Source organism: Cheilinus undulatus, linkage group 10 (genome assembly GCF_018320785.1).
Source record: "Cheilinus undulatus linkage group 10, ASM1832078v1, whole genome shotgun sequence".
In the NCBI taxonomy this organism is placed as follows: Eukaryota; Metazoa; Chordata; class Actinopteri; order Labriformes; family Labridae; genus Cheilinus; species Cheilinus undulatus.
This window is the reverse complement of record NC_054874.1, coordinates 17,696,435-17,722,658: the sequence shown is the minus strand read 5'-3', so window position 1 is coordinate 17,722,658 and position 26,224 is coordinate 17,696,435. Positions and strand designations below refer to the sequence as shown.

At 37.4% G+C, this 26,224-nt stretch overlaps 3 protein-coding genes across 3 annotated transcripts; 1 reads left to right on the top strand and 2 right to left on the bottom strand.

Moving 5' to 3' along the window:
- Positions 1-2,734: 2,734 nt before the first annotated feature.
- On the bottom strand, positions 2,735-9,761 carry faf2 (Fas associated factor family member 2). The gene is made up of 11 exons (XM_041798061.1): positions 9,632-9,761; positions 8,642-8,710; positions 8,366-8,500; positions 8,103-8,179; positions 7,884-8,022; positions 7,679-7,764; positions 7,389-7,480; positions 6,740-6,917; positions 6,005-6,176; positions 5,720-5,863; positions 2,735-3,152 (listed from the first exon to the last, which is right to left on the bottom strand). The coding sequence occupies exons 1-11, from the start codon at positions 9,692-9,694 to the stop codon at positions 2,970-2,972; spliced, it is 1,338 nt and encodes a 445-aa protein (XP_041653995.1). The 5' UTR covers positions 9,695-9,761; the 3' UTR covers positions 2,735-2,969.
- A 1,472-nt stretch (positions 9,762-11,233) lies between these two features.
- Positions 11,234-14,902, bottom strand: pin4 (protein (peptidylprolyl cis/trans isomerase) NIMA-interacting, 4 (parvulin)). Its single transcript, XM_041797762.1, has 4 exons — positions 14,749-14,902; positions 14,468-14,535; positions 12,718-12,837; positions 11,234-11,710 (listed from the first exon to the last, which is right to left on the bottom strand). Exons 1-4 carry the CDS (start codon positions 14,801-14,803, stop codon positions 11,552-11,554), a joined length of 402 nt encoding a protein of 133 aa, XP_041653696.1. The 5' UTR covers positions 14,804-14,902; the 3' UTR covers positions 11,234-11,551.
- Positions 14,903-16,774: 1,872 nt separating this feature from the next.
- Positions 16,775-20,451, top strand: nek12 (NIMA-related kinase 12). The gene is made up of 2 exons (XM_041798175.1): positions 16,775-17,876; positions 20,118-20,451. The coding sequence occupies exons 1-2, from the start codon at positions 16,775-16,777 to the stop codon at positions 20,309-20,311; spliced, it is 1,296 nt and encodes a 431-aa protein (XP_041654109.1). The 3' UTR covers positions 20,312-20,451.
- Positions 20,452-26,224: the final 5,773 nt, after the last annotated feature.

Here is a 26,224-nt window from a genome sequence, read left to right as displayed (position 1 = left end):
GTTTGTATTGGAGGGCGGGGGGAGAAAACAACTAATATATATTATATATAGGAAACGGTTCTTATTAATGTTATAATTTTTCATTCCATTGGAATCATATTGTTTGTAGCATTTAACATAACTAGTTAGTGTATGATATATACATCTGTATACTGTTTGAAATTTTTAAGATTTGTACTTTTTTTAAATGAAAGTTGCTAGTTATGCTTTACCAAGTAGTGCAATCATATTTTTTTTTAATTGTTGTGGCTGATTTGAAAGGGTTGTTCACTAATAAATGTATGATGTATACCAATATCACTATTGTGTCATTTTAAGCATTTGAAAGACTAAAACAAGGTATTTTATGATTAATATACCGTTACTATACCATAAACCAGTACTCAAAATGACATCTTAAAACAGGGGTCATCAACTCCATTTGCACAAGGGCCAGCTTTATCTAAAAAATCACTTAAGGGGCCTGACAATAAAATACACTACAATAAAATTGATATTTTGGTCTAACATGTAAAAAATTATTTCCTTTAAAAATTAATGGAACTTATAGCCTTTTGAGATCAGACCCTATCAGCTTTACTGCAGTCAGCCACAGGAGGATGAATGAAATATTTCAGCTACATATTTCTGGAGCTCTCCTAATACGCTGTCATGATTGGTCAAAAAACACATGCAGGAAACAGATCTTCTGTGGAGATTCTAAGAAAGGGAAATTGTGCCCTCAAAGAGACTTATGAAGAAATTTGAAGCAAAAATTTTTTTAATCAGGGTAAGATCGTTACGTATGCATTTGCCAACTTAAACTGTACTTGTGTGTTTTTTGTTTGCTAAGTCACTAGGTTTTAGGTTTCATTTAAACTGAAAAAAATTCAAACAACGGCATGCTGGGGTACAGGTAGCCCAGTGGTTAGGTCGTGCCACATGTGTTGTGGCGCCTGCGGCTCCTTTCCCATGTGACTCTCACACACTCTCATTCCTGTTATCAACTCTATCCACCATCCTCTATCAATGAAGGCATAAAAGGCCCAAAAATATATCTTAAAAAAAAACACAATGTTGTTATTTTATTCCCTTCACAAATTTCCTCGATTGAATAATCAGCTAGCCTGTAGTGGAAACTGGAGTATTAAAAATTTGATAATGCCCAATCCAACCCTAACCCCCCTTGCAATGTGCCTATAAGGACTATTCTGACCACAATCATGTTATAACCAGGCTGTAAACTTGTTTATTTCTGCTCTAAAATCTGGCATTTTAACATGGGGTTGCCTCTACAGCTAGCCTGAAGTGGAAACTGGAGAAACTGCAGTTTTTCCACAATAGTTTTCAACAACAGGAGTTGCTGCAACTTTGAGGGCCTCATTACTGTCCAAGAAGAAATGGTTCACTCACTGAGTAAAAACAAGATCATGTGATGTAACAGCACCAAGTGTCATACATGTTCAGTAAACCCATATTTTTAAAACTTTTTTAATTTATAGTTGGAAAATTACATCTTTACATGAGCCCATTTAGATGTTACAGGCAAAACAGGCATCTATGAGTAACCACAGGCACACTATGGGCAGACTCGTACTATACTAGATAAAGCCACATGTAAAAGCTGTGGCCTCTGTTAAATATTGTCATTTTAAACGTCATTAGGCAGTCTGCTTTACATAGTAACCAACCTGCATTTGGTCATTGTATGACACAGATGAGCCAAAAAAAGTATGATGGGTAAAAAGTATTTAAATATCTAACTTATGTACAGGTCATGGCTCATATAAAACAGGGTTCCAATAATTCCTTGCATGTCTGAATCAACCAGCCAACTCCTTTAAAGGGAACCCGCCTATCAAGACTTTATTTATTTGATCAAAATTAGTGTTTTCTATGTGTGATATGCAAATAAACACTCAATTTGTACATTTTGAAATTTTGAAAGATTCTTAAGTAGGCAGCCGCTGTTGTGCAATGCACTTTGGGTAGTGATGTCAAATAGTTGCAGTGTCCTCACATTTTTCTGATTGTACTCACCTCAGTCTACATAAAAATGACTTTTCTTATGGTCCTCTTTGCCAATATTGTGCTCAGCTAAAAATTGAAAAGGCTTTAAGGATGTCACTCCATAATAAACGATGCTGAAAGAAGAGTAATGCAACCATTTCACATCACTACCCAGAGTGCATTGCACAACAATGGCTGCCCCCATCATTTTTTTTTCTCAAAATAATAAAATGAGTGTCTTTGTTTGTACAACACATATACATAAGACACTAATGTTAATCTAATAAGGTCTTAAAACACAGGTTTCCCCTTAATGAGTACATCTGCTTTTTCAGTCAGTCAGTCAGTAACAATCACAGCAGAACCAAACAACTTTGACCTGTTCTGTGCTCGTCAGTCACTGTGGGAGAAGCAGTTAAAACTGTTTTTGTGAAAGGATGTTGAATTAAGACACATGGATGGAACATCAAGTCTCTGAAAAAATATAGCCAAGGCATTCAGACCATTGAAGAAATCCAGACTGGTGTATTAGTAAGAATTAATACTACCTGCCTTCCTCAGATGACCAAAAATAACTGATTGGGGATATGGTTCTGGTTGTGCAGAAAGCTATGCTACTGTTTAGGTACATTTCAGTAGATGGTTAATAGTTCGCTGCAACACTTGAGGAAGGACAAGACTTAACTGGTACAGATCATGGAGCACACTTCTTTGTCCACATGGTAACAAAGATGAGTTCAAGGGAGGACTTCAAGAAATATTTATTTGATAAAATTCAAGACTTTCCAGGTTATTGGGAACCCTGTAAACACAACCAAACAAGGACTGGATGCAGGGTGATTAATTTTTTCCAGGTTAGGATTTCATCTCAAATGATCCTTTGTGCATAATGGCCATTTAACAGAAGGAGAAAAAGAAAACGAGGAGTGGGTGGGCATTGGAGGAAAATGTGTTTCCATGTAGAGGAGGTATGTCATCTTTTAATCGTCCGTAAGGTCCTGAACGAAAAGGACCTCGGAGCGGCTGAGCCCCGCCTCTTTCAGCGTGGGAGGGTTAGGCTGCTCTTCAGTCGGAAGGCAGGGCAGGACTCGGCGAGGGAAGTTTGTGACTATCTGAAACTTCTCTGGAGATTCTTTCAAAGAGAAGAGGAAGTCGTATATTACCTGTGGATAAGAAGAAAACAGCAGAAATGGCAAATTAACCATAAAGTGTATAAAGTGTTGGATGATGTCTGAATGATGTCACCCATTTGGTTACTGAAGCCAACCCAAGGCAGTCATCATATTGAAAACGTTATCTCAAACTAACCTTAATTTAATCAAAACACAGACCAAGAGATTGAGCTGAGGCAGGATGTAAGCCTCCTTACTAACAGCTACATCATACTGTCTTGCAGTCACAGCCACGCCCCTAAATATGCACAGCTCAATATCCTTATTAAACCAAAATGGATGAGTTATAAAACATTCAACATCCATAACGCTGGGCAGTAACACGGTAAAACTGTATGCCAGGCTACTTAAAAACAGCCACAGTGTTGCTTCATCATGAAAAAGCTGCTGTGTCATGATTGATATATGTAATAAATGCCTTGAGGATCTGTACTTTTCAGACAAGCTTATACTCATGCTTCACAGGATGGCACCTCAGCGTAGTTTGACTTCTCCAAACTCAAACTATTACATATGCTTTACTGTTTTTTTTATCCACAGAACTGTGAGTTTAGTAACCCTTAAATTCTTATTGCTGGAGGTAAATAAGTGATAAGAAACCATACGTGCTGGGTGCTAGAGCAGCAACATTAGGCACAATTAAAACCATTGAGTGTTTTAATAAATGTTTAAGCTAATGTTAACTCCATTTTACAAGATATGTAGATAAAGTTAATTGGTACTTGTTAGTTATTTTGGGCACTGAAGTAGTTTGTAACTTTTTATAAGTTTCCTGCATTGTGAACTTGCTGCTGGATGGAGCTCACCACTGTTGTTCTTGTAAAAATAAATATTTGTGGCCTGTCTTTATCTGTTTAAGAGCAGATGGAACATTTTTTTCCACATTCATAGATTATGCCTGATCATTGTTAATTACGAGCAAGGGAGAAGTGAAGAGCACATGCACCGGTGTGTTCAAATGGGAAAAGAGATGAAACTACATTTTATCATCTGTTCTAGTCTAACTCAATTTACCAGTCAAGTGCGAGAACAGCGCTGCAACTATAAATCACTTTGAGCCCCCCTGTTATAAATGCCCTCATTTATATTATTTTTTGTTAAAGGACTGAATTAAATACGAGTGGAGGCGAGCTCTGCTTGCTGGGCTACGGTGTGCACAATAGAAGGTGCTTGGTTGGAAATCCTTTTGTCACCTGACTGTCTGGCTTGTGATTAACTGACATTTCTGATTTAATTGTAAGATTTTAGTTTTGATAATTCCTCATACTTTGTACATGCTTTAAATTTGTTCATATCTTTAATATTGTAGCAAATGTATTTATCAATTTATTTTTTATTCATTTATAGGTTTATTTGCCAGAGAAGATACATAGGGATTGTTCAATTCTAGTGCAACTACTGTCCTTGTCCCATTTAGACTTTTCAGGATAAGATTGGGCAAAATAAAAGACATAAAAGAATGACTATTACAGCAGACATACATGAGCAGCCATACAGATGCAGAAAAACAGCAGCAGCAAGACAGACATAAACACACAACATACATGCATAAAAGCCAACTGTAAAGCAGACATAAACATGCAGACTAATGAACATGACAAAATTACAAGAAAGAGCAGTGAGTGAAAAAGATAAGAAAAAACAGAGAAAAAGGGAGGTAAGTATGGTGAGCGAAATAAAACAAAACAAAGCTTAGTGATCACAGATTTGCCTTTGTTTCAGCCATTTTATTACCTTGTTATTGAACCCTCTGGAGTCAGTAAATGTTTTTATTTTTGATGCTAGAATATTCCACATTTGTGGGCCTTTTACTGAGTAAGAGGACTGGCCAAATGTTACTTTGCAGTTCCTTTTGTAGCAGCTCTTTTACTGTAGTTCTTTTTATTCATCTGACCAACCAGCCATGGGGCATGACCATTCACACACTTAAAAGTTAGTTTAATAAACGAGAAGTTTATTTAGTTTTCAAAGCTTAATAAATTAGACTTTTGTCGTATTTTACGTTGGTGACATTTTATCAGCTTCTGATCCAGTGCTTTTAGGGTTTGCTTGCACATTGGTTTCATTGCTGATTGGGTGGTTTGTCCCCAGACAGTTACAGAGTAAAGTGCCTCCTGAATAAAATTATCATTATCATTCTGCAGTTTTTTAAATATGTAGTGTTGATATCATATATGGCAGGGAAATTTGGGGAGAGTTTAACAGCATTATAAATATGATACTGCCCAACCCAAACCCTCCTTGCAACGTGTGCCTAAAGGGACTATTCTGACCAAAACTGTGTTTGAACCAGGCTGTAAACTTGTTTATTTCTGCTCTAAAGTCTGTTATTTTAACACAGGGGTGTCTCTACAGCTACACTGTAGTGGAAACTGGAGAAACTGCTGTTTTTCGCACTTCTGCAATAGTTTCATTTTTCAACACAAGGGGATGCCGCTTGTAATCAATGCAAGTCGTTAGTGAGTTAGTCAAAAACAGACTGTACTGTCTACCACACACTAGACCACTGCTGAAGATACTCATCAATTCACAGGTTGATAAAAAAAGGTGGTACTCACTGTCAGAGACTGCCCAAAGAGGAATCGTCTCTCTACTCGTGTATCATTAGGCAGCTTAAACACTATTTTGACACTTTCTGGATCATCTGCAGGCGGCTCTGGGGGAAGACATTCTGACTTCCTCTCCTTCTCCTCTTCCAGCGTCTGGAGTCAAACAACAAAAATATACATGACTTTTAAAAAAAAAAAAGGATTTCATGAATTTCAGAGAAAGTAAATAAAATAAGGCCTCAGTTTTTTTTATTTCTTTCTGGAGACATAAATTCAAGGGAAAGTAAGTCTCACCTGCCGTCTCCTCTCCTCAGCAAGAGCACTCTGTCGGACCTTCTCCTCCTCTTGCCTCCGCTGCTCCTGCTCCTCCCTCTTCTTTCGGTCCTTCTCTTGGTCGGCACGGAGGGAGGCAAGATACGCCTCGTCCTGTTGCTGCCTTAGCACTTGGGTCTGGTTCCTCTCCTCACTGAAACCAATTTTGTTTGAAAATAAAATTGATGGTTATGAACTTGAGCCAACTACACTTACAAGTGTTTATGCATACTAGGCATAAATCTCTAAAAAAAACACACACAAATAATGTAGAACAAAAAATTATCAAAGCAAGGATGTGATCCAGAGCTGATAAAAAAAACAGAAAGGCTTACCAAAGAGCCAGTGTTACTTCTGTTACAAGACTAAAGGAGATATATGTATTACAGATCATTAACCTTGATGTCCCTCCTCTTGTTTCACTTTCTTTTTTAATAGTGTTATAAACAGTCAAACAGAAGATGTTAAAAGTATAAACTGATGCATTTTCAATCAAATTTAAAGATTTTGAATGTGTTTTACTTGTAAAATGGTGGACAGAAATGGAAACACTTGTTATAGATTTATTATCCAACTGGAAAATGCTAATCCAGTCAGTCACTGCTTAACAGCTGTTTAATCATCAACTCTTTGCTGATCTCATGTGCCGATATAAAAGTGATAAGGCAACGTTGCACCATGTCAAGCAATCTCCAATGAAATGACTGATGTTTCTACCGTTCAAGGCGCTCTGACATCAGATGTGTTTGGTTGGCATCCATGATGAAGGTGAGCTGATTGATGAGGTCCTCCGGCTGAATGAGACCCTCGAGCCGGCCCACCACTGTCATCTTGCGATCTTTTAGCATTATCATGGCCAGGAATGGGTAGGTGTTCTCCCGCAGTGCTTGGGACACTGAAACACAATCATTAGCCAGTCAAAGCTCAGTCTTTCTAAAGTGGGGCTTCTTCACTTTTTCATTAATCCAAGGTTGACATGAAAAAGAAAGTTTGTTTGTTGCATTCCTAACAGTTTCCATCTGTGTTTTTACAAAATGCAAACACCTTTATTGATCTTTGAATTAAACTAAGGCTTAGCAATCGATCAAAATTTAGATTAAATTGGGTCTACATTTTTATAAAAATCCTATTTGTTTCCATTTTTATTACTATTAATAATATGTTTAATTTGGCAAATGTTAAGTGACCCTTTGTAATGAGCAGGCTGGAAATCAAAAACTACCAATATAATAAGTTTGTGGCACCCAAGAAGTCATTTTTTTGTTTCTGTGGTAAGGAAAAAACTATCAGTATTGCTAGATTTTTACCAGTATCGTATCAAATTCAAATTCTCGGTTCAACTCCAGATGACAAGGCATTTCCATACCTCTGTATCCCTCAGGCTTGCTGGTTGAGCATGCCCAGAAGAGCATTCGTGTATTGAGGAAGGTTATGACCTCTTCTGTACATAACGTGGAGCTAAAAGTGACAAAATCAGAACCAGAAACACAAAAGAAACCTCTTAGCAGGGAACGCATTTTACAGGTGCAAATGAATTTACAACAGTGTGTTATAGGTAGATATTTACAGAATAAATGAAACAAAATTGTGCAACTGTATGCCTTAGAACAATTGCTGATGATCCAGTAAAGTAGGCAATTAGGTACAGTACATTACCGGCAAAACTCATCTGTGTCTTGATGATCATCCCCATGGAGGTACACTAATAAGAAGCGGAGCTCCCGTTTGGCATCATTCAGTGCCTGCATTTTACAGGGACAACAAAAACAATATTATACATTTTTACCTTTACCTGAATGGACTTAGAGCATACAATTGTGAGTTTCTTTTGGTATTTAGGACTTCATATTTCTAAACTTACCTGGCTGTATGTTCCCTGGTAAAATACTGGGTGTGACCGACCATATTTCTCCTCAAAATTATGAATGAAAGATACAACATCTCCAACAGGGTCTGTGACACGACCACGAGGATCTGGCCTGATGAATCGCAGGGCGAACCTGGAAGACAAACACAGTTCTTGGATCAATAAACTTCCTGCAGCAACAACTTAAAATTCCAGCCTATCAGCGCAGCTTACCTGAATATGTCCAGAAGTGTGTAATATGTAAATCTGAAAGGTAGCATTATCAAGTAGTAACTCCATCCTAGTAATCCCTGAAAGAAGAGACAGTGTGGTCTTAGATATCAAGTATCTGTAAACACTAGTAAACTGGAATACACCGGGATAAAATGTGGCTATATACAAAGTATGAGCTTCACCAAACAGTGACTAATAAATGTGCCATGTTTTTGTAAGTGATAAAAACATTTGACAGTAATGTGAAAAATCAGAGAACATACCCTGGGTTGTGGCCTTGAGACGATGTAACTATATACTCTATGGTCTGCTGTATTGACCTGTAATGGTCTGGATGGTGGAGGGTTAAACACACTGGGCACTCCTTCCTGCTCATTAAGTCTGTCTTGTACTGCAGCCTGAAACGCATAATTCAAGCCCATAATGATACTTCAGCTACAAAATAAACCAAAAGTGAAAAGAGAGAGGATTCATATCAAGCATGCACAAAACCAACAAATGAAAACAAACACAAATATTTATATTCAAAATTACTTTACCTCTATGTTCCAATTGTGCTGTTCTAATGTTCGACGACATTGGTCCATTGACTCCAAACCAGTTAAGTCCTGTTTGACATTAAAATACAAGTCAAGATCAGAGACCTCGAGTAACTAAAAACCCCTTAAGGCCCGTTTGTTTATAGTAAAGGTTGCTGGTTTATTGTCAAACTCTTTGTTAAAAGTTAGCATGAATCATGCTTACGTGTAATAAACCTGGATCCGCTAGCAAACCTCCCAAATCAAATAATTAAGTATGCCAGTCATCATGTATGCTACCTAAACCTGAAAATAACTTAAACATACGCACAAAAATCCTAGTTTAGTCAAAGCAGGGTGACGTTAAGTGCTAGCTAATGTTAGCAAACTCTACAAAATATGAAGTGGTTTTTGCGGCTAACGTATCTACCGTTACGAAGACAGCTAGAAAGGTGCCACGATTAATAAGGGAATGAGAATTGTAGCCGTCGTGATTGAATATACCGTGCAACTTTGCTAAGCAGTCACAATAAAAGTTGTTTTGCTGAGAAACTTGGGTGACAGCTCGTCCATGACTGTCGTGCTAATGTTAACTCAGCAACTGTTCAGTAAGGAGCGTCAGTAAACCCTGCGACAGTCAACTTACCGTAAAGTCACATTTTACATAATAAACGCGGCATGACTGATGATTCTCGACCAATCTAGATTCACTTTATGCTGACGAGTACCACAAGACAATTGTTCAGCAAAGCAAGTCAAGCTATTGACACCTGAAGTCAGCTAACTTGTTATCGAGCTTTGCTAATGCTAGCTCGCAATGCTAACGTTAGCTCTGACTCAAGTTGACGGTTATCATTAGGGGGCTAAGGTAGAGCTATCGAAGTTGACTCTACAAAAAGCCTAGTTACACAGATAGCTCATCATGTTTACATGGATTTATAGTCAACACTATTGTTTTACTGAATGAGGCTTCACACGGGTGTGTGTTAGGGAAGAATTTCGGCTGTCTACCTGAAATTGGAGGAGTTTTTCGGTCTGCGCCTGAGATAATTCTGGCTCCTCTGGCGCCGCCATCTTACCTCGGCAATCATCTAGCAAGGCGTAACAACGTCAACTGTCTTTTCCTGGTTCTGCCTGTTACCTCCGTCTCTGCGGGACAGTGCCACCTAGCTCCGCGGATGTAAACAATACTTGGAGGGCTGTAAAATGTGGTTACCAAACGTCTCCCAAAGCATATCAAAACACAGCAGGGTATCACCTACCGATTTTCCGTTTTTGCACATTTTTGAGCGGAGATTTCTGGTAAAATGTATTTTTTAACCGCATGAAAGTAAATTTCTTTAATATGTTTTTCAATTACACAAGGCCACCCATTGAGGGGGATAAAAGGGAACACTTTCTGGGACCCAGCCAAACGGGGGTCCATTGAGGTCAGCAAAATCATGGTCCATTACAAAGTTAATCTGTGATAACAATATTTTATTCTTAACCTGGGTGGTGGCCACTCCCATCAAAGCAACAAAAATGAGTTTGTATTTATTTATGCTGTAGCAAAATATAGGCCTTTAAAAAGTCAATCCCTTTTCTTGAAACAGAATTACCTCTCTATTGGGATGTTAACAGTGTGGATGGGCACAATGAACTAAACCAGTAAAGTAATGCCAGACTTCAAAGTGGAACAATGATCTGCACATGTCAGAAAATAAAGAAGAAAAAGATAGAATTTGAGGAAAGCGAAACAATGGGTTAAAAGTGGCAAAATGGACAAAAAGTTGCAAAAGTGGGTTAAAAGTGGGGAAAAAATGAGAAAAAGCAGCAACAATGGATTAGAAGTGGCAAAATAGTGGCAATCATGGGATAAAACTAGCAAAAAGAAGTGGCAAAATTTAATAGAAGTTGTGTTGGAAGGGTTAAAAAGTTGCACAAATAAATAATTCCAACATCAGAACCCAGTAATAGTTTTTTTTAGCTCCAAAATGAGGTCGGCTAACTGTTGGCCAGAATGCTAGCACCAATGCCACTGATCCAACATACATGCATTGATGTCATCAGTGAATCATAAATGTGGAGGGCCCATTCTGTGTTTTTCATGGGCCAGCCAATTCTCACCTCATATGCCCATTGCACTAATGAACTATCCTAAATGATCTTATCTTAGTAAATCTGCCCACATCCTTGCATGTTTTATACCCATGTCTAGTCAACATTCTTGTACCCTTTGCACATATTTCAACCATTCTATCAATGCACACAGACTTGTATGTGCTTGAAACAGTACCTACAAACACTTGTACATATTTAAATCTTCATCGATATATTTTTGTATGTAATGTTTTTTTCCTGTGCACTGAGAGCAAAGCTAATCGGAGTCAAATTCATTGTTGCATACTTGGCCAGTAAAGCTGACACCGATAAAATAACCACAAGGCAGCCAAAAAATGCAGTTTTACTATGCTGCTTTAGCAAATGCCAGTTATTTACATTATCACTGTTATTAGTCATAAAGATTGTTGTAGCTGAAAGTATTTTTAACCACAAACCAATTTATCTGCATAATGTTGACTTTTAGAAACTAACTGCATCACCTAAAAAAGAAAAAAAAGATAAATCACCTTCCTTTTAAAACATGTTTATTGAAGTGAGACTAATACTTCTTTAACCACATTTTAAGCATATACAAACACGGTGAAACTGACTTCCACAAATCAGTTATTAAGATAAGAGGGGGAATCCTGTGAATTAGAAATGGCTTCTAAATCCAGCCATGGGAGGAATCTTCCATAAGGTATGTTTGCAAAGACAAACCTGGCAGATAGCATCTTTCTCTAACATTTGTGAAATATAAATCAGATGTTGCAGTGAAACAGTAAAATCAAGGAAAAAAATCAATTTCATCCATCCTCCATATTTCATATGTTTAGCTGTATTTCATCACTTTTTCCCCTCAACCATAATAATGTGGTACCCAAACTTTGTTTTGACTGGAGGGTCTGTGTAAACCGGTTTGTCCATGGAGCTGACAGGCAGGGCAAATGCTGCATCCTGGAAAGGTCCAACCATTGATCCTCGCGTCATCCATCCCAGATCCCCCTGTCATAAACACAGCAGTTATGAAGACAAAATAATACTAGAGGACTGTAACAGAACAAGAAACAAGAACCTGATACAGTTAATTGTATAGTTTTGCTCCCTAGTCCTACTCAGGCCATACATTAGGATGAAAGTTAATGCTTTGTTGCATGACGCAAACTCCAACATATCAAATATTTACCAGGTATACCTACAGTGAGTATAAACCCTTTATCAACTGGCACCGCATGTAGGTTCTCTGGTGGGAGGCAGGTGAGAGAATAAGACGGAAAACCTGGTGGAACTCATTTTGTGTGTGGGAGTATTGAAATCACCACCAACAAAGTCTCCTTTTGTAGAAACACTATACACTTAACTGCCACGTCATTAGGTATATCTATTCAACTGTTTAGCATAAATATTGTCCAATCATATGATAGCTAACTGTTCAGTTAGGCTGTAGACATGGTCAAGATGATGTGCTAAAGTTCAAATAGAGCTTCAGAACGGAAGAGAAAGCTGCTCATGTCCATGGCAGCCATTTTTTGGTGCTGGCAGAGCCCACAACCTCACATTGGATTGCTCTCACAAGTATCTGTTGTTTATAGGTTACTAAAGGCGTTGTTTCATATTTTCTTTTCCAAGGATGTATCACCAAGAAAACATAAACACAATGTGAAAGAATCCTGTCCTAGCATTTGCAGCAGCTTTAGACCTTGAAACTTTACCTGCCAAAAGATGAGTCAGATCAGTGTCCCCTTGCCATTCCTGTTGACAAACCTGGTATCGAAAGTCCTACCTATTTGTACTTTTGACTGTCCAGTGAAAGAGAAGTTTCATTGATGAGCGTGGCACTGCTCTAGAAGTTAAGCTAAGATTGCTGCAAGTGCAGCGATCATCAATAACTGATGCCAATGTTGTGTAAGGATTCTGAGATGCAAAATACAGAGGAGGATAATGCAATAAAGGAAGAGATGTAATTTGTAAAAATGCGGCAAAAACAGAAAAATAGTTGAAAATGTTCTTACTCCTTGTCGAGCTTTGTCTTCACTGTACTGTGTAGCAACTTCACTGAATCGGACTCCAGCCTTTAATTTCTCCATTGCCTCCATGCATTTTCCATGTTTTTCACAAAGGATATGTCGAACCTGGAGAACAACATGGATAATAAATGCGTAACTATAGGTTGGGATAAAACAAATTATTCCCTTTAATTACTGCAAGCATTATGTATTAGAATGTGGCAAAAGAAAAAAAATGTAATATATATTAAAGTACACAGACTAGAATGAGTTATTAAACTCCAAAACTTTACACAGTCACTAGCACTTTTTCCTGTGCACCCCAGAGCAGGGCTGGGAAATACACATATCAAGTTTTTAGAATATGTTGATATATTTTCAAACAAGATATAGGGTGTAAAAAAAATCATTTATAGCATTCTAGCTATGTTGATGTAGAAAAAAATGAGATGCCAGGCCTAATACTCTGTAAAAAGATCAAAAACCTCTAACAGTAATACAATAGTTTACATTTAACCTTATATCTTATCAGGGCACAATGAAAGGAACATTTTAGTTAAAACTATTTTCTTTTAATTTCACAAATGGATAGTTTATTTTTCTGGTCCATTTGGCCCAAGATGATTTGACTTAGAACTGTTTTCTTATCAGAAAAAACATCAAGACAAATATCATGTTTTAACACAAACACAAAAAAATCCAGATGTGAGTTTTGGTACAGATTTCCCAGCCCTAACTTAGAGCTATTGTTTATGTAGCCATGTTGTTTTTTCCTCCCACAATTATTCCCTTATAACAAACTTTGTGCTGTATTTTAATGTGTGTGTGTGTGTATATATATATATATATATATATATGTACACAATTCGCTGCCATTTTTACCATGTATTAGCTCCAAGCTTTTTGCAGTGGTCGGGGCTACACCAGGGTTTCCTAAACTATACCATACCAAGCAGCCTATTACAGCATAATTCTCTGGCAAAGGCCCCTTCTTGCTACATTTCTTAAATTCCTTATACATTATGACAGCAAATATCAAACTATATATAAACAACTTCTCTATGTGTACTTATTTTCCTTATACAATATATACTATTGTTATTCATTAATTTCATTTAATGTCCTTGTAAAAGTCTTAAAAACTTAGGTTTAACAATAATCAACAATAGTGGTAACAGTAAATACATATATTTAATTGTTTAGTGTTTCAATATACTCATGATATCTAAAATATGTTTCTCATGTTATAAACAGTCTTAGTAAGACTTAACAATGATTAAAAGTTATTATGAAACCAAAGTAAACTTAACAATTGGCAAAGGAAGATGAAAGATTGTACTGTTTAGCAACTAATATAATCACAAAAGTGACATATTAAGAAATTAGCAGAAATAGGGAGATTAGATGTTATTAATACCATCAACATTATTATTACTGCTATTATTTTTTCATTCATTTTCCCACCTCATCCCACTTGTTAAGAGATTTGAAATAAATGACTTATATGGAAAATTTATTGATGATATCATTATGAAAGTAACATCTATTTGTATACTGTCCATGACTGTCAATGACTATTTTAATTATTAGTCATCAGTGATGTCATAATGGAATATCTAGTTAGAACTTCACAACAAAATTAGCAATCACCACTTCCTTCTAGTGAACTTGTCTAAAAGTGGGTTTGCAACAGGAAGGAAGGGGGCAGTGGTTGGTTTCACCCCATGATGTGTCACAGTCATGAGTGCAGCTTTACCTTCACAGCAGTGCCTCCCTTCGGAGCCTTTTCTTTCTTGTCAGCGTCTGCACTTCCTGAGGCAGTTCCTTCACACAAAGTTCACAATCAAGACAGCAGGTTAGACCAGTGATAAACGGAAAATAGCAATAACAATAGACACATATACAGTCATGTTAACTGCGGTAAACTGAATCGTCTCATCGAAGTGTGTGTCACAGTTTAATGCTACAGGCAAGTTAATGTGGCTGACTTCACAGAGCTATTCATGCAGCATGAACGGCAGACTATAGTTCACTAACCTTTTCCTCCCTTGCCACCCTTTTCGCCTTTACCACCTTTTCCTTTTGGTGGCATTTCAAGATTTAAGTACACGAATATTCAAGTAAATATAGAAAAGCAAATGATACAATGCTATGTTGTGAGCACGATGCGCATGCGCAGTGTACCCTAAACCGCCGACAGCTTCCTCGTCGGTCAATTCTTGGCAGACTGCAGTCACGCATTGCCCACACCGCCACCTGGTGGTACTGTGTGAGAGAAAATTTCTTTTTCTTTTCTTTTTTTTAATGTTGACGATCATTTTTAAATCAACAACTTGGCTTATATATATTGTACTTAATGTAATGAAAATGTAATACTCTTTAAAAGGTAGGCTACGTTTTTATCATATTTGTCTTCCAAAGCATGAAGTTTATCAAATTATTAGCCCGTAAAATTATCTGTATATGCAATTTCATATAACCTATACAGTGTACAATTTTTTATATTAACCTGACAAACGAGGTTAAGTGGAGCAATTTTTTTCATTTTTGTTTTGTTTTGTTTCGTTTTAATAAGACAAGGAAAATATTAATTTTCATGATTATGAGAAGGCATATTAAGGTTAACATTAAATAATGATTGCTATAGGGCATTAAACAGCTAATGAATATTCAGTAGGCCATTAATACAAAACTGAAAAAGAGTTGTCTAATAACAAACGTAGGCTATAATATACAGAGGTCAAAAAAGTACACATCTATTATACTCAAGAAAAAGTACTGGTACTCTGGTCTATAAATCAACTCAAGTAAAATTAAAAGTAAATTATTTAAAGTTTACTAGAAGAACGGAGTAGCTACTGAGGAGTTGTAAAGTAAAGTATGATCTTTCCTTATTGGCAATAACAACAAGAGAATAGATCTCCAATCAGGTTGTTCAGCTAAAGTAACACCTCTATAATAAAGTAAAACACAGCAAAATTTCCAGTGTTAATTGAACACATATAGACTTACAATTGAATACTTATAAAGTGTCTATACTGATCAACACTAAATGTAGTAAAACTATACGTTTAAGAGTGTCAAATATTTTGAAATATTACAGAGCTGCAGTTACTCTTAAAAATCTGTGGCAATGTGGGTCTACCCTGGAAAGAACAAAGCAGAGTCAGCCTCATCAAAGCAAAACATACTGTTGAAAATTACTCACTTGCATCGATTTGGAACACCTGTAGTCACAGGTGGCAGCTCTAGCTCAGTGGATAACTTCACTCATGGTGCAAATGTGTCTCATATCAAACATGCCTTTTAGTTAGTTACATTTTGTCCTTTTTAAACCTTTGTAGTTGTATTCTATTTATAGTCTTCAAAAACATTTTTGTCCAGTTTTTTTTAAAGAAGTCCCTACATTTCAATCTTACTCTTTAGATTATTCTCTTTCACTGATTTATTCAGCCAAACTGTATATCAAAATAGTTGTTAATCCATTTTTTTTAAGATTTCAAATGCACTGATGAAAATATTACCTTAAATGCTAAGTAGACCTAAAAAAGATTTTGAAAGTTCAGCGCTAATATAGCCTTGTTTAAGTTTCTTTGAGGAAAAACAGCCTTCTTTTGGTCACCGTTGTTTTTATCATCAAAGATCTGTTTTAGCTTGTCTGTGTCTAGTTTTTCTGGTGAAAAAAATGTTTATTGACTTGTCTAGTTTTCATCTGCAAAATTAACACTGCGAGGGACATGCTTGCAACGATTCAGACTCAAACTGTTAAAACAGGCAATATATGCTATTTGGGACTCTTTTCTCTACAAGTAAATAAGATGGATTTCCTTTTATAAACGTCTTACTCCTCCAGGTGACACCACCGCTTAAACATGCTGCATCCTATCCAATTTCACAGCGTCAAGAGCAAGGTGGTTACCATGGAAACGGGACCGAAAACAAAAGCACCGTGACATTTGTTGACAGAGGTCTTCTGTTTTAGCCCTCTGCTAACTCAGCTCAGCATTGCTATTTACTTTTCTTACCTTATATACCTTTTTTTTGTGTCGGCTCCGGTGGAAACATGGAGAAGTATGAGCAGGTGTTGTGTTTGGGCAGGGGAGGGGCAGGTGACGTCTTCCTCGTTAGGCACGTAGAGCTCAGGAGTCTGCATGCGGTGAAGAGGATCAAAGTGGAGGAAACGAGGCCCACTAAAACAAAGAAGGCCATTCTTCAGGAGGCGGAAATCATCAGGAGGCTTGAGCACCCTCATATCGTCAAATGTAGCGATTTGTTCGTGAATGACGGCTTCATCTGCATTGTGATGAACTACTGTGATGGCGGGACATTAGACGACAAAGTCAAAGAGAGGAAACCAGAGCAGTGTTTCACAGAGGAAACCGTGATGGGCTGGTTTGTGCAGGTTGCTATGGCCGTGAATTTTATACACATGGCTAAAATACTACACAGGGACATTAAAACCTCTAATGTACTGCTAACAAAGCAAGGTGTGGTGAAGCTCGGGGACTTTGGGATATCCAAAGTGATGAGCAGCACAACTGATATGGCCTCTACATGTGTTGGTACACCCAGCTACCTGAGTCCTGAGCTCTGCCAGGATGTCCCATACAGCTCCAAGTCTGATATCTGGGCTCTGGGCTGTCTGCTGTATGAGATCTGTGCCCTCAGACCTCCATTTGCAGCCTCAAACCTGCTGAGTCTGTTCTACAAGATCACCAAAGGAGAGTATGATCCTGTGGCAGACATATACACTGAAAACATCTCGTCTTTGATCCATAGCATGCTCCACCTCAACCCTGAACACAGGCCGAGTGCTGCCTGTATACTCAGTAGTGCCTATGTTAAAAATCATCTAGGGACTATTGAACACACAAAACTTGATTGTGTTTACACTGGTGGATCTAGAGGAGAGAACAGTGGCTTCAATATAGAAGGTCAACAAACAGACACAGATCTCAAAGAGCCCACCCAGTGGGGAGACAAAGATAACAACATGGAGACCAGTTTCAGTGGTCCAGAGACGGAAGATCTGGAAGATTTATGTGTTGGAGGATATAACCAATGTGAATGCCACTATCCTGAAGACTTTGATGAAGATGAAAGTTTGTCCTCTCACAGTGAACACTCAGGGCTGCAGCTGGGGAGTGATTCTGCTCAACCTCTCGGTAATGGTGGCGCTGTTAAGTGAATTTTTGGTTTAAATTATGAAGGGGGCATTCAGTCTTTTTAGTAAAAATACTTATATCTCAGTGTTTGGAAAAACCCTGGCATCTATTTCTAGTGAGAGTAAAATGAAACTAACCCTATAATCACTAATCCAATCAAAAAAGCCAGATCCTTAATTTGAATTCTTCTTTTAGTAAAAATGTAAATATCAGAAGTGAAGGTCCTTATCCTCCTGCCTTCTGTATATCATTACTCCTTCACTTAAGCCACAGCCATTATGGGGCATTATGATAGTGACAGTAATTTTGAATTAATTTAAAGAATGCTTTGACGGATTTACTTCAAATCTTGCACATATCATCATGTCCTAACACCATGCAAGTGTCAGACATCCTGTTACCATTAAGTAAGCTATTTAATTCACTGCCCTGTGAATTTCAGTATCTATTTGTAAGAAATATAACATTTCACACTTTTACATTGAAAGTGGAGAAACCTTTTGTTCTTGTAATGTCTAGCCTTTAACAGCTTTGACACAAACAGTTTTGTCTCTGTGGTTACACAAGTCAGAGCACAGTTCAGTTCAAATACTGATATGGGTATGCACCGCTATCTCCAATTTGTAAAAAGAGGAAAAAATAGCTAACAAGATCTGCAGAGTGAGTAAAGTGAAAAAAATCAAGGAACAATTTTTTCAGATTCTCCTTGAGTTTGCCCATCCTAATGCAAGCAACAGAAAGGAAAACATGAATGCTACATTGCTCCAGTGCAGTCAGGACACTACAATAGGAATCACTTTAATTAAGCTGATTTTGTCACTTACGCTTGCATTGAGCCCAGTTTGGACCAAGAAAAGCTTCTGTATACTTTAGTCCACTCTTACTCACAGCTGAGCCTTTTAGATTTTGGAGGGTCAAAGGTCATTAAGCCTCACGTTCATCCCTCGTCGGAGAATGTGATATCACAAGAACTCAGTGAAGGATCTTTCTGCAAACTTATCACAAATGTATACTCTGTCCAGCAGTTCTAAACCTTGCAGAAGCATCTGGTGGTAGTTCTAGAGTGTGGCAAGTCACATACAGTACTTCTGTTTGTACGCTGTGTTACAGTACACTTAAATGTGCAGAACACTTAATCCCTGCAAGTCAGTACTGTCTCAGTCTAACCACCTCTGTTTGCTTCTTCTACTTCTCTTTAAACTGCAGATGCCTAACAGACGCTAGGCGATTCTATTTGAAAGTTGATGGCTATTTCACTCACTATTAAATTCATGTACAGATGAGGATGAAATTATTAGATCCTCTATGAAAATGTCATTTTTTTCCCAAGTATTTCCCAAGTGTCATTAAAAAAGAACAGGGGATTTTTAACACAGCTTTTCCAAACATCCTAGTTTTAGTTTGGATGCTTACATTATTTCTTTTTGGACACAGGAAGAATATTATTTCATATAAACAAAAAACCACCAGGGTAAAAATTACTAGTGCCCCCTGATGCTAACAGTCATTTGGGTCTCCTTTTTTGCTGGATAGCAGCCTGCAGTTGTTTGTTGTAGTTTTCAACCGGTCTTAGACACCGCTTAGACCTGTTCTTCTTTAGTTCTTCTTTTGCAAATCTCTCAAGATCCTCCTAGTAGGAACTATTGGTTTGTGATTTGTTTTTGATCTGCCTTTTTTAAAGAGATAAATCTTCTAAATGCGAAGTAGGGTAATTTTTTCTGCATGCTTGTCTAACTCCCTCTCCTGTGGCAGGTCGGCCGATTTCAGATAGATTGTTTCAAAGGAAAAAACCTTTAAAAAAAATGCAGGATGATTGGATAAACATTCTGTCATTTTCAGATGTTTGTGTATACAAGCAGTTGAACAGGTATACCTAATGAAGTGGCCAGTGGTATGTAAAACCTCACTTTATTCGTCTTGTCTGATCATCATTTTATTAATTCATTTAATGAAATAGGTAACCATGCATGGGTAAGTCAGGGTAAGTAAGTCCGCAGACTTTTATTCTTTTTCTGAAACTTTCACTGAGGTTGAAGGAACAGAGGTGACAATATGAAGGCTTTTTGTGCTGCTTTTGGCAAATTTTACAATACAGGTGTTCATTTGAGTTTTTTAGGGGTATATACTAAGAATTATCAAACAAAAGCCTGTAATGCATGCATAAATTTGAACTGAATGCCCTTCTCATCATAGCTGTTACACTTCGCTTGTAAATCACTGAGCTTTCTCCCTCTCTTTCAGTATCAGAGGATCCTGATGTCACAGAGGAGGTGGAGTATCCTGATGATTTTGAGGAAGTTGAGGAAGAAAACGATGATAAAGCATCATTGATACTTGCTGAGTCACCACATGAGGATGTACAGGAGGAAGAGTTTCAGCTCTGTGATGCTGGGGGACTGACCATCACCCTGAAGGCACTGAAAGAAAAAGGCTGAAAACAAACTCCTGGAAGCATTCATGAGAAATAAAGGGACTGTAGCTGCTAAAACACTGAAAATCTACCAAGTGACTTGTATTATGCCATGGCTGCTAAAATGGGCACCAGGCTTAGGTCATTAAACTTTTTCTGCTGAATATTGGATTTGAACTGAAAGCTGGGAGTCCACCATCATAAAGAAATTTATATCTAACTTAACTTTGAATAAGTTTTACTTACTGATGATGTGGCTTTAATGTGGCTTTAACCTGCTTGATCTGAAGGCATGTCAGAGCTTTTTGAGGGGCTTGGCCTTTCCCAGAGACATTTTTGTTTCAATAAGCCTTAATGCTATTTTATCCACTCTTTGAACTTGAATCTTGATCATTGAGAGTAGTTGTAGACATGCCTCATATTTGATGCACACCTATATATCTTGAAGCTCTTGGTAGCATGAGGCCCTGGTTAACTTCTTAGCTTTTCCCTTATGCTAAAACCACTGATGATAGGAAGTGATTGGTGTTATGACTTCAACATACATCATACACATCTATTACATAACCTAATGCCATATTTTGTGTATGTCTCAACTTTCATGGTGCTTATCTGGCCTGTTATGACACAACTTTTTAATCAGGGTTGATCTCTTCCTCAGAATAAGATAAAACAGCAATTATGCCTCCAACATGGCCCTCAAAGGAAATGTGTGGTACTTGAGCTTGCCACAAAGAACTTTTGATAATATCTGATAATACACATGAAATTGAGAGTTTAAAAAATAAATGAAGTTCAAATACAAACTGGAGTTTAAACAAAAAGGTTGCTGTTTTTGTGTTACTTTTTAGTGTCTATGTACCCTTTACAGCATCTCTTTATATAATATTAAACATTAAAACATAATTCTATCAAAATACAGATTTTCTTTGGCTGAAAAAAACACCAATACCTGGGCATACCTTCTGCTTTTCATCTGAGGTTTACTGAGCAATGAAAGCTGATACTTTTAATTAATGCAATTAATACAGCTATTAGTCATCAGTGATTTATTCTTAAGATATAAATAAATCCTACACTACCATGGGTTCACAATAGGCTATCTCTGACCAAAATAACTCAAAATATTGTCATTGCGGTTTACATTATCACCTTAGTTTAGTCAGATATAAAACTAGAAAAGCACTCAGAGAGCACAGACCTCTGTCATTAGCCTTATCTCCCAATAGTGAAAGATCCTTTTAAAACAGTCCTGGATCCAGACAGTGATCCTGATCAGTCCCAAAATCTAATCAGTTCTTCCCATAGACTGTAGAAAGAATTGGACAAACCCCGTGTGATATCAGTCGTCTGCTTACAATAGGCGGACTCAAATGGCTCTTGAAGCCAATCTGTGGAGGCTTCCATATTGAAATTGCGGTTTCTGAACTTTGGATCAACCTAACGGTCCGCCCACTAAGTGCAACTTCCTGTCAGCCTGCTAGCTAGCATTCTGTTGACAGAAACGGAGCCTCTGCCTGCCGAGCTATCTGTCAATCAAATGAGACGCACCAATCAGCTTTCATCCTAAATATAATCCAAACGATCGTGGTACAAAAAAAATATTACCCCCTGTACAGTGGGAGCACAATAAGACACTAGCTAATGAGACACATTTGGTGTTTTGAACCAGGCTGTAAACCAGTTTATTTTGTGCGTCAAAACCGGCTGTTTAACATGTGTGCAGATGGGACTTCCGGTGTTCCTGCAGCTAGCCTCAAGTGGACACTCACGGTATTGCAATTTTTTGCACTTTTGCATTGGCTTCATTTTTCAGGACTGGAGGTTGCCGCTTGGTTCTTCCTTATGCCATTTCTGATTTCCTGAAAATTTCATGCAAATCCGTCCTTGACTTTTTGAGTTATGTTGCTAACAAACAAACAAACAAACAAACAAACCCACCCGATCACATAACCTCCTTGGCGGAGGTAAAAACAGATCATGAAACCTTGTGGTGAAACTGAAGTACAATACATATAAGCAAAAGCTTCATGTTCTAATGTGGGCCATAGTTCATTTTATTTTTAAAACTTGCTGCGGGCCAATCAGAAGTGGACCCCAGGCCCCTGGTCTAGCTTAAGAACATTTGAACTGTACTAAAGTACTTTTCCAAATACTACACTGACTCTCATGAGCTATACCATTATTTAGACTCTCTCTCTCTCTCACACACACACGCACACAAAATCTTAGCTTTATGTAAAAAAAGCAGTTTGAATGCAGCTTTGATCCACCATTAAAGCTTTAAGTGTTAAATTAATGATTCACTTCAGGGTTTCCTCCATGGTTAATGTGTCACCGACATCCTCAGCACATCAGGAGCTTTACAAGAAATGTGTTTAGTAACATAAGCACTTCATTGACATTCATTGTTGTTGGTAGTAAATCTATAAATGTGCTAAGTTCGGGGTTTATACAGTTGTCTCAACGGAAATGAGAGGTTCACATTTTATCAGTACACGATCTTGCATGACTTGACCACAGTTCCTCAGTGTCACAGTAAGCAGTCTCAGGTTTACCCATTTCATTGCATCCACATGCAAAACAGCAAATAGGTCATAGATCAAATACACACAGACATACACACCCCCACAGTCCGGGTAAGATGTTTCCATTATGAGCAGAAATATCAGCCCAGTGCATCATCAGTGTGATTGGGTTGTGGTTGGCGGGATTTGTCAAGAGAGACCAGAGTCTGTGTGACATAAATATAAACAATCATGTTAAACAATCATATTTATTTAAAGGATTTATTGGACTTAATCTTCCATTCGATCACCACTTTGTTCATCTCCGTGCAAAAATTTCCCTTAGGGTGCACTTGAAGTTGAAATTTCCAGTTGCTTGCAAAAGATCACTAATCTTCCCCTAAGTCTTTTAGAAATTCACACTTGCACACTCATTCAAACCTTCATCCACTGATCGTGTCAAAGACAAAATACCACACTGATTTCCATGATGACAACTGAAAAATGCTGCACCTGCATGCTCACTGTGAAGCACATGAAGTTGCATCTTCACAAAGACTGTATTTACAGGTGGAGAAATGAATGCAAGACTGATATCTTTCAGCAATGTAGTAATGAATTTGTTAAGTTTAAATTACTTCTTGTTTTATCTTTTAATCCACAAGAATAGCCATTTTTTCTCTGACACCACACCTTTCTTTCTCAGACTTTATTCTTGATTTTTAAGTTGGCACAACTCAATAAAAAAAAAAAAAAAAAAAAAAACAACACCTGCTGTTCAGTCTATCCCCAGATGTCTGAGCTCCTCACCCCATCTCTCAGGTTGAGCCTGGCCCTACCTGGCGGCTCTGTGGTGTCCATTTGGGCTGAGCCCATCCAGGCCCCATGGAGAGAAGCCGGCCACTAATGCTCGCTGTAGGGCTCCCTCTCAGTTCTGACTCCAGGGGTCACTCTGGTTCTTTCCTCTTCACACATGTTAATACAGGAGATGGCCTGTTGCATAAACTTCATCACAGTGATAGAGCTTTTCACGGTTTTGTTTTTGTAGCCTGTTAATGTCACAACCCTGGTACAGTTCTTAAATGGCAGAAACACTGGCAGGTGACAGAATAAGTCCTTTCTGTTGAAACTCTTTGTTACTAAACAGACATTATTCAATTATAAACATTCAACATGATTAATTTAACGGCAGGAAAGCCACATTTAGGTAAATTTACAGCATGCTGGATTTTTTTGAATACATTTCACACTCTCTGTGTGACCCAATGTGATTTCCTAAATTGCACAAGAAAATGAGATGATGTAAAAAATTTGATCTTTGTCATGGGTTATAGAAACACTAACTCCACAGTTATCCACTGTTCTGAGTTAATTGCTGAATTAATTAATCTCTTACAGCCTTTAAATGTCTGTGAAGTGTTTCTTTATTAGAGAGAAAATGTTTAATCTGGTTTCCACGTGTCCAGGTCACATTAGTCCCTTAAGAACCTCATTATTCCCCCTTTGACAAAGGGGACATTTTTCTTTCCAAAGGTCAAAATGACGAGATTAAAGTTGAAATGATGAGATTAAAGTTAAAATGATGAGATTAAAGTCGAAATTTCAAGAAAAAAGTCGAAATTTCAAGAATAGGAATTTCAAGAATAGGGTTGAAACAATTTCGAGATTAAAGTCAAAATGACGAGAAAAAAGTCAAAACTTGTGATTATTAACAGCGGATCATAGACGCTGTGTGTTTATGCGGCAATGAGAGAATCTCTTTGTTGTTAAATCCAATAATGAGGTATAATTTCACTTTCAATTTTCAACTAACTAACCCAAATAACTAACCCACTTAACTTTACCCAGTAACTAACCCAATTTTCAAATTATTCAACTTTCAAATGTAGGAAATGTGGGATATGTGAATTAAAACAGGATACAATGATTTGTAAATTCTTTTTAAACTATATATAACTCAGTTCAGCACAAAGACAAACATTTAAAGTCCAAACTGATCAACTTTATTTAAATTTTTTTTTTATATGCACACTTTCTGAATTTCATGTCTGCAACATGTTTAAAAAACTTGGGATAGAAACATATTCACCACTGTGTTATCATCTTTTCTCCTTACAACACTTTTTAGGCATCTGTGGAGTAAAGACACAAATTATTGAATTGTTAAAGTGGGATTATTTATTGCTTGATTGCTTCTAATGTCACTTAACAATGAGGGGCTTCCATTGCAATATTTTGTGCTTCATAATGCAAATTAAATGTTCAGTGGGAAACAGGTCTGGACTGCATGGAGGCCAGTCTGCACTGTTTTAATGTGAAGCCATGCTGTTGTAACTCATGCAGAATGTATCTTGCTAAAATAAACAGCCGTCCCTGAAAAAGACATAAACTTGTACCTCTCAGTATTAATGGTGCCTTCACAGATGTGTAAGTTATCCATGACATTGGCACTGTTACACCCAACACCATCACAGATGCTGGTTTTTGAATTTAACAATCTGCATAATCCTTTTCCTGTTTAGCCCAAGTACTCAATGACCATCATTTCCCAACCCATTTTGAAACGTTGACTCATGAGACAACAAACCACTTTTCCATGTAAGGTCAGGCCCAGAAATCAGACCCAGACACCTCTGGATGTATGTCTTTTACTTGGCATGGTAGAAGCTCATCTTAAATTTGTAGATGCAGAGACATACTGAAAATGCTTTTCAAAAATGCTCCAGTGTTCATGTTGTACTATCCATCACAGCTGCCTGAGGAATCAGAGGTCAAGGGCATTCAACTTTCATTATCGGCCTTGCTCCGTATGTTCTGAGATTTGTCCAGACTCTCTCTGTCTTTTGATGATATTATGGACTGTAGATGTTTAAATCTCTAAATTCCATCCAACTGCATGTTAATGAACATTGAACATCCTTTTACACCCAGTAACGGTACTACCACCTGTTACCTGTTAATCTTCTTAGCTGTGGAATGTCCCAGTAAGTTTTGAAGCAACTCACCCAACCTTTTCTTGCAGAGATGGGCAATACTTATGTTTTTTAATTCGATACAATACTGATACTTTTTGATGCAATTTTATAGATATCGATACTTTTGAGGAAAGAATAAAATATTGGGCTCACAAACTTTCAAAAGTTACACATTTCAGGCAGTTAAAAAGGCGTATGCAGGTCATTAAGAAATTCATTTAGGGGGAAAATTTAATTAAATTAAAATGTTTAAGCAGGTAAAAAATAAGATAAATAATATATAATCATAGCACAAAATTGTACATAGAATTAAAATATCCACAACATATCCAATTTCTTGTCTTTTTTAAAATTCAGATACGAGGGCTATATTAGCCATCTATACCCACTAATTTGAAACAAAAATGTAAGAAATACAAGTCATCAAAGATTTTCATAGCTTGTTATGTTTCTACA